General features: G+C 31.6%; 1 protein-coding gene across 1 annotated transcript in view; it reads left to right on the forward strand.

The window, feature by feature from the left end:
• Nucleotides 1-4,959, forward strand: part of LOC106642731 (eukaryotic translation initiation factor 4E type 2) — a 78,312-nt gene extending 73,353 nt beyond the window's left edge. Inside the window, exon 5 of the mRNA XM_014357591.2 lies at nucleotides 4,605-4,959. Coding sequence (XP_014213077.2) covers nucleotides 4,605-4,757 — 153 coding nt within the window. The 3' untranslated portion in view covers nucleotides 4,758-4,959. The remainder of the gene's footprint in view (nucleotides 1-4,604) is intronic.
• Nucleotides 4,960-9,708: the final 4,749 nt, after the last annotated feature.

The following is a 9,708-nucleotide window of genomic DNA, read 5'->3' on the forward strand; positions in this document are numbered from 1 at the left end:
AAAATTAAAATAACATTTTGTCAATGTAACAAATGATTTCAGTAATAATTCACACATTCTTTATTTTTACAATCCGCTAATGTCATTTGAATCTTAACCACGGACAGTATCTTGAACCAATCACATAACGAATAAACTTGTTACAGTATTACAAGTATTTTTATGTATACTACAAGGACTTTGTCTTCCTGCTTGCTACGCTAGCAAACCCTCCCCCCCATCGTATTTGGAGTGTAATATTGCCATTTTAAGGTCTTATGAAGTCTGTTTCAAAGTCTTTGCAAACCTTTAAGGGAGCTCCTACGACTACTGCTGAGGTCAAAGACAAACAAAAAAATTAAGTTTTGTTTTTCAATAAACAAATGTGTCTGAAAATCATTATGATATTTTTAATAACGTATGAAGTGGGAAAAATGATATTTATGTGTGTAGTTTAACTTTGTACGAAAAATTAATTATTGTTTTGACCAGTCTTAGTGCATACGAGGGTACACCACCAGACCAGACCACATGTGTTGGTGTAGTATAGCGATGTAATATATAGGTATATGGTATATATATGTCGTGAACAAGTACGTCTGCTACTCACGTGACCTCCTGACCTCCCGGACACTATTTATTTATTTCCATCACAAATATCTCGCTAAAATGGTCCTTTACCAACAATTTTTAATACAACATATTACAGAGGAAGACTTCATCTACAAAACGTATATATTCAGTCTGCTGGGACATTTAATTTAGTTTTATTATAAACGAAAACAAATTGTTTTTCACGCTGCCCCATAGGAACACGTGCTAGTAGTTACAACTTTGAGCTCGGATTTCTCAAAATTTTGACTCATTCGAAATATAATTTAGACCACCATTAAATTCAGTAGACTTTTATTTACAAGAAATAATATATCTCTGTTTGGGGACTTTCGCGAAGGAGCCCCCTTAACAAGCCCTTATAATACAGTTATTAATTGCTTATGATATTATTATTAACCCTTGATGAGGACATTATAGATGCTTCATTACACTCATGTGAGGCTTTGACTAAGAAATATTTTACACTCATTATTATTAAGCTATACTTTGAATGAATGTATGAATAAAAAAACAAGAAAGCGTGTTCTATATACTTAATAGACCACAACATGCAAAAGAGCTAGGATGAGGGAGGAGCACCTAATGTTTGTGCATGTATGTGTTTTGCGCGTTGTTCTACTCCTGTATGTCGTATATTTTTAGCCATGTTATGAATACCTCACATTAAAATTCAATTGATTCGAGAAACTTCTCCATCTTATGTCGTCCTTAATGTTTGGATATGCGTTTGGATTTGCAAGTCTGTTAATTATTACTTCCATATTTATGTTTCTGAGAGCTTGGTACAAGATTATTTCTAATGTTAGAATATCTTCAATGATGATTGCGCTTGTATAACGAAAACAACGATTTCATATTTTAGATATTTTCTTTTACCTTTGGACTTTCAATGCGCTCTTAGTAGAAAAAATGGAGATAGCACCTGGTGTGCAGCCAATCATAGCATGCACAAGTAATTTTTTGGGCTTGATGCTTATTCTGAAAACATGCGCTGCCAGGTACAAAACCTCTTATTAGTGTTTTCTAAACAATGTAGGAAAAGAATGCTTTAAAATTATTTAGAAGCACCATTCGATACAAAATTTTAATGTTTCATCTATATTAGTATCAATCATAAAGTGTTAGAAAAAATTTATTTGAAAGTTGTCAGAATTATTGAATGCGAAAAAATATTAGCACTAATGTAAAAATAGCCTTTACGTATGTAAATATTTTTTCTAACATATTTTTAATAAAATTTTTGATCCATTTTACCACAGTAGAATTGGTATCATCATTACACTGATCATTCAAGCAAATTACATAAGTTTCGTAGTTTTTTATTTTAAATTTACAATTTAATCCTATACAAGTGAGATATACTTGTAATACAATATAATTGGGTTATGAATACAATTTGTGTTATAAATCAATATAAATATCATACCATTTTTAGTAAAAATTTTCAATCTAGTTTGAGGTGCTCACATTCATTTATTTTTCAATACCTAAGTTGCCTTTGCTATAAATTCTATTTATAATTTTTTTGTCATGTATTGTATTTTGGTTTTTTTACGTACATCTGTTCCTTGGCTATGACGTGAAATGTCCTACATCTACATCTTATTTTTTTATACCACACCTAGCCCGACACTGATTCATAACCGCCCGCTACATAAGCAGTAACGTATTAGTTCTGGCCCTAGTGAGGTGTAAAATTATATGCACACTACGTGTGAAAGTAAGGAATGCTCAGATTTCGTGATTATAACCCTCGGCTTCGCCTGGGGTGATAATACTTACAAAATCTGGATCCTTCTTTACTCAAGGGAGTTATCGTGATATTTCATTTTCTATAGAATTAAAAAAAAAAAATATGACACCCTTGTTTAATCACTACACTTAACATATTAAAATTTCAGTGAAACTAGCTTTGTAGTTTTTGAGAAAAAAATCTGAAAGTTTTTCTGTTATACACGGACCCTTGTGGAGAGGTCGTCGCGAGTTCGCTGCCAAAGATATGTATTTTCGTACAACTAGTTTAATTTTTGATATATTTTCGTAAATAAATTATTTGTTAAAGCTGGCTATATTAAAAAGCACTGTCCCAAATTTCAGAAGGTCTAGCTGTATAGTTCATGAGATGTATAGTAATGTAAAGTAGTACATTATGCCAAAAATTTGACGAAAACGAAGCAAACAGATGACTAGACCCGAACTGCATATGCGCGAGTACATTCACTGATAACGGTTTATCATTACGGGAAAAAAGGGTGTACAGTCAGATCTGATCTTGACGCACCAAACTTTTAACGCATATTGTACCATGATAACCCCCTTTAACTGCCCTCGGTGTGTAATTAGCTATTCGTCGTATTTTTTCTCTCTTTGTATGCATGCAAGTCTTAAGTGGTCCACAGTGAAGAATTTTATGTTGTATGATTTAACTATGTTAGATTCAACCGTTAATATGGAGTTTTACTCCATGGATTATGCATTTAGTCTAAACAAAACAAGTTATACTGTGACTAATCAATTCTAATCAAGTGTGTGAAATGCTTCACTTGTAAGTAGTCACATCGGATTCAATATACTAAAATAAACTTATAATCATGATGATTTTATTCACAGTATAAGCCATTTTTGTCGAAGCGAATAATCCTTATTGGGTTAACGTTGCTACTCTTTTACGAGACTGAATCATTCTAAAACAATGTAAAGATTTTTGTAAAAGTACGTGGTGATTGAATGCTTAATTTCGTAGCTCATGGATTCTGAATATCAGTAAAACTGTAAAAGGCACTTTTATTGATTGTTGATCGTGTCTTGGTACATTACTTATTCTTAAAACAACATCTTTTTTATTTTGGAGGAAACCTTTTTTTATTTAATTGTTAAAAAAATAGTCAACATTTCTTTCTTAACTACATTCAGTCACAAGTAGAATTTCTGTTCCTGCTCTACTAGTATTTAATCACCGGTTACACCATTAATGTTTCTTTAATTCATTTGAAAACTTAACTTATAAAAATTTATTTAATAACATCATAATCTAATTTTTTTACTGGGTTACCGTGGCAGCTTACTGGCCTAGTCGCTGAGGTCACCCACTCGCCACCTTTATGTGGGTGTGTATTACCGCACCCATTTTCTACTTACCTAACTGATATAATATCTATCATACCATGGGCAGTGAGCACAGCGGTAATGTACCTGGTGAAACACCTTGCCAATGAAGCTGGTACTCTCTACTCCAATGGTTGGGTCTACTCGTTACTATGTAGCCTTTCTCCGTAAAAAACTCCATACCTTAGGACTTTACACCGCGCGTTGGTAAAATCCGTGCTCTCTGACAAAGCATCGGATCTAGGCTGATTAGCATCCCTACGGGTGCCTGGCATCAGATTTGCTAATCTCTGCCTATGGCCCTAACACTGAAAAAATCCTGCAATCACTCTAAAAAAAAAATTCCACGGAGAAACCTACCCCAAAACCGCTGGGGTTTCATAAGAACTTTTTCTGATAATTAGTTTTTTTTTTTAATTTGTATTCACCCGGAATCGAACGCATGACCTCCAGAATGGTGTTAATTCTCATCTTAATCTAATTAGTCGATTTAAGTAACTTTAGAATCAGTTAAGTAAAACAGGAAAATAAAGCAAAAATTTGGAGAAATCAAATATGTTGAAAAGCATGTACATACTCTACAGTACCGACTTATCCCGATAACACTTTCTAAATTTAGGCAGTCAAAACTGAAAAACAGGATTAATCACTCAATTAATGATAAAATTCACTATGGCATCAGAAAATACGAGACTCAGCAGACAGGTTTGTCAAATTAGCTAATCAAAGAGGCATCCCTAAGTGTCTACATTTATAGTTTTCCGCAACTCCCTTAGCCAAAAAGTATGATTGCTAATTCACGAATTTTTTTATAATAGTACCGTTTCGCTTTTTACTAAATAAAGCTATTTATTAAAAATCTGTTTGAAAAAATTATTTTAACATGATTCTTTTCAAACATTTAGGAGGACATTATTTGTGTATGGAATAAAACAGCGTCTGATTTTTCAACGACTACCAGAATCAGAGATACCTTGCGGCGCATATTACATCTTCCTCCAACTGCTACAATGGAGTACAAAACACATATTGATAGTCTTAAAAATGTTAGATCATGAAACAGTTTTTAAGACCAATGTATGCTGTTAAATTTCACCTTTGAAAAAATTGCTTTTCACCTTATGAAGAAATTTTTATGCTGGTGTAAATTACAGAAAAATTAAATTTTCTATAACATAAAAAAGTTTCACTTAAATACAGTGTAAATTATTAAATAAAGAAGTTTTTAAATGAGAATTATAAATTTCTTTAGAGTATATGAAAACCAGATGCTTTTAAAAAATGTATGTAAAATAATTACTGATATTTTTCTTTTTTATCATTTTACTAATTTTTTGTAAATAGTTATGTAAATATTACGCATATGAATAAAGTATTGGTTTAGACATAACATGTTTCTTGTTTTAATTAATATTATAAAATTAAAAATAATTAATTTTACAAAATGACATTAAAATATGTTTTATGTTTTATTACGTTAGTATTTGTTATTTTTCAGATGCAATGACAAGTTAAGTGTTTACTTAAGTCTTTTTGTTCTTACATATAATACAATACTCAAACACGAACAAAAAAATTTATTTTATGAAATAATGCTAACTGTCAGTAACACCTTAAAATTTTTGTAAATCCATCAAGAATTCAACACTAACGCCATATCATGTTAAACTCTAGTAGCTTATAGACTATACTTGGTCGGCGCATTACGCACTCACTCTACTCACTATGCCATCTTACTTTTCGGTGGTTCTATGAATACTAAATAATAAACTTATATTTATAAATTATCGTAAGATATTAATCTCGCAATACTTTTATAGTGGGTTTCGTCATAAAAAAAAATTTTTTTTTGAAAAAAAATGTACTATACTTAACTGAGAGGGAGTGACCCCAACACGAATTGTTCAACAAATTTCGATTTTATGACTATATGTACTACTATAAACATAATAAAAACTTAACAAATTACTATCTATAAATCGTAGATCTTCTTATTAACATTATTTAAGATATCAATGCGTAAGTAAAGTAAAAACAAGAAATGATATTATCACATCGATAACACTTAATCAGACTACATGAGAAACTCATGTCACATCATGTTTCAGGCTACGTCTCTTCAATTCTGACTAGACAACCCATCGGTAAACAACAACAAAATACTTGTATAGACAGTAAGCCAATGCTATTTTATCACTATTACTGTTAATCTCATCATTCCTTAAATGCAAAGTCACATTCACAGCACAATTGTTAACGTACGTAAATATATGCGGTAGAGCTTTTTTGAAAGTGGTTCTTGCTGTTCTGTTTCTGTGATACTATTCCTACTACCACTTTTGTCGTCCGATAGACCATGCTTCTAGTCCGTTTTTTAGTAATATTCACTACAAAGACATCAGCTTGAAAAAAACTCGATGCATAACATCACAAAAATTTTTGTACCCGTTATAAAAATACAAGATACTGACAGTAAAAATACTAGCCCCTACTTGGCTCAGTCTTTCTTTGTAGGTTCAAACAAACTTGTTGTTTTTCTTATATTGCCATATAGTTCAGAGTATAACACAACGAAACCAAGAACTCAAAACCTACTTGATTTAACAAATGTTTACTAAAGCAAACCACTGTTTGAATAGTAAAAATTAGTGTTCGTAAAATAAGTTAGTTAAGTGATGTAAAATGCACTGAGCATCAAGAATACAGCAGCAGCTTGGACGCATGTCGCACGATTGGCTTCTGGCTGCTTTCATATTGACATCGAGTTCAGTAATTTATAGCTGGTGAATGATAGCGAGAAGTACAGATAAAAACATTATTGATGTACATACATTAGAGTAGTTTTGAACATTTTTTTCCATTTTTCTTCATCAAGCTGGGTGAATGGGTAAAAATCAGTTCTAAGTTCTTAAAAATTCATACATAAATTGGAGTGGGTGCCATCTGAACCTTTTCTCCCGTGCTGCTAAGCATTATAAGTTTCTTATTGAATTTACACTTTAAGAATCCCGAAAACTGTTGACAACTAATTCATAAGATCTTCAAAAAATCATAACATCTAATGGTAATAAAACGCAATTTAGAGTTTAACTAATAGCAAATAAGTAGTCTAAGTGATAGCAAAAAAATTTAATGAATCAACGAATATAAATAAAAATATCTAGTTTACCAGGTTTATTGCAGAAAAAGTAATAAAAAAATCAAAAAACACATTCATCACAGCTATTGTATCAGGCAATTGTTTGTGGTATAAGAGCTCAATGAGTATATTTAAGTTTCTTTACTACAGAATTTTATGACCTCTGCAGCCATTAACAAGATATTTTGAAAGTGATTAATGCTTATTTATTTAATGTTTAGTATTTCTTCTTTCTTTTTTCCTTAGTAAACAATTAAAATCGTTATTTAGGACATATTATAAACTTGATGCATGTGGAGCAAAAAAAGCAGTCAAACTAAAACTAAGTATAGCTTTTTTTCAAGTTTGTTAAACTAAACCGAGCAGAGTAAAAATTTTTTCAAAATTTAACTATAAGTTTAAAAAAAAAATTTCTAAATCTTGGAACAATGAGACAAAAGGTTAATATTTTTAGAAGTCACCGCATACTTTAATTTTCTGTTTTTAATACTTAGATATGGTAAGGTAAGTGACCCTATAACTGAACACTCAAGCACCTTAAGAAGTTTCAAGACGAATAAAAATTAAATAACGGTAGAATATGCGTTTAATTTCAAATCCTATAATGACTGGCTATGTGATTAAGTGATAACATCGTTAATCAATGATTGTCTATTTAGTTCAAGGACAAATAAGTAATTATTCATATCTAGCTCCCTGTACCTATATCTGAACATGTAAAAAAAAAGGTGTTCCTGTGTTCAAATTTTATATACCTAAAGTTGAACGTGCTTTTTATGGGAGAAAGATTTATGATTAAGGAATGAAAAATTATCAAATAAACTTAATTTATAGATAATTTATATTCAATATACATAATCGTACATTGTTTTTTAATATATTAAAAATGTATACCTGCTTTAATAGCTTTCCTTTTTAAAATGTTTCCCATTGTTTACTGTAGTATTAGGTTAGGAGTGCACTATAATTAAAAATAAGCAATTTTTTCTATACATCACAACACCAAGTAGCTGAAAATGGTAATTACAGATTTGACTCAAATTTAAAAAATAAAAATTAAATAAAAGAATGGTTTTCTTTTATCAACATTTAGTTATTTACGTTTGATTAACACGTTCACTTTTAGGTCAAACCCACATGTGCGTGTACCTATAACTGAACGCCGGCGTTCAACTACGGGTGCATTTTCAACTACCTGTGTACCTATATGTAAACACCTACATTAGTGATGAAAAAGTTAATAATATAAAAATTTAAAATTTCTTAAATAATTCCATACTATTCCAGGATACTCCCAGTATGATTTAATTATATGCAAATATCATAAAATGTTTATAAGAGCCTTGACAAGTTATCAGTGATTCTTAGCAGACACCTTAAGCAAGCCAATGTTAAGCGATCGAGTATCAAGCAACGATACTCTAAGTAAGATTGTTCATATAAAATATTATTTTATTAATACAGAACTCTTAAAATTCTTAGATATAAGTCTTAAAACTGTACCTATTACCTCGCATTTAGTGTGCAATCCTTATTTTATGAATAATCGGCTTAAATTTGATGAGTGTTCAGTTATAGGTACTGTCCGGTAATAGGGTCACTTACCTTAACATTTCTAAAAATAATATAAATTGGCCGAAAAATTAGACAAAGAACTTTGCATATCTGTTAAGTGATTAAATTTTAGATTCTATTTTGTTGGTACATTTCTACAGGTTTTCCCACAAGTTATAGACTGATGTGTTCAACTATAAAAATATGTTATTTTCAGAATCTAAGTATGTAATAAGATATTTATTGACTAATTGAGTGTAATACAAAAATTTTGAGTGAAATAGGTATTAATAAATTTTTAAACATCCTTAGACATCAAAAAGTTACTATCTATGAATAAGCAGCAGCACTATACAGATTCCATTTTCTTTGAAGGAATTTGGAGCTTTAAAAAAGGTTAATTATCCTTGTCTACTACAGTATTCAACTATAATCTAAAATTTATAATAAAGCTGCATTCATAAAATTTAGCGTTTTCTATATCATGTTATTTATCTGTATTCATTAATTTTTTTACGTATACACATTTGTACATGTGCATATATTTGCGTTAGTAGAACAAAAAATAAATACCCTTAAATATTTGGGTTTCAATGTCGGTCTCTCTTAGAGGTATGGTGAATAAAGGATCCTCGGTGGGGAGTCAGGTGGTGGACACCAGTGATGCCAGAGACCCAAGACTTTTCATGGGTGCTCCCAGCTAGCCGTGCAAGCGCGGAACAACTCTACTCTCTCTCCAAGCAGGTAGGCAATGGTAGGGGAGACCCTCTCCCCATACTTTAACTTAAGCCCCACCCTCTTCCCACAACTTGAATACGTTCTTCAATTCTTCTACAACAAAGCTGACGATGGTCGAGTGGACTATGTCTTTTGCTCGCGCTTCGAATCTGTTCGAAGACAATTCGATTCCGAGCCGATGTATTTTTGAAGTTATACTTCTTTAGGCGCGTTCTGCGGAGTAAATCAACGATTTCAGATTGGTGACCTTGAGAAAAAGTGTAACGGAAGTAGATTTTGCTTTGATTCTCCCCCTTCACCCTGCCCCTCTTGACTTACTTCCGGTACCCAGTACTACACCACACAACGTCATACCACTACACCACACAACAATATCCCCCCCCCCACTAAACCACACATTTTGAATTTATCTTATTTTTTCTTTTAACCAACTTCTAAAGAAAAAAAAAAAAAAAAAAAAGCAGTTTTCAAAGAGATTCGAACCCCTGCCCTCTTCCTTACTGGGCAAGCTCCTTACCCACTCTGCTATGAGCAGGCCTGACAATGGAAAACCGATTACTTCAGTTTATCTTACAGTT

Source organism: Copidosoma floridanum, unplaced genomic scaffold, assembly GCF_036245765.1.
Source record: "Copidosoma floridanum isolate Cflo_tuat_1 unplaced genomic scaffold, Cflo_Japanese_pri ptg000020l, whole genome shotgun sequence".
NCBI classification, from domain to species: domain Eukaryota; kingdom Metazoa; phylum Arthropoda; class Insecta; order Hymenoptera; family Encyrtidae; genus Copidosoma; species Copidosoma floridanum.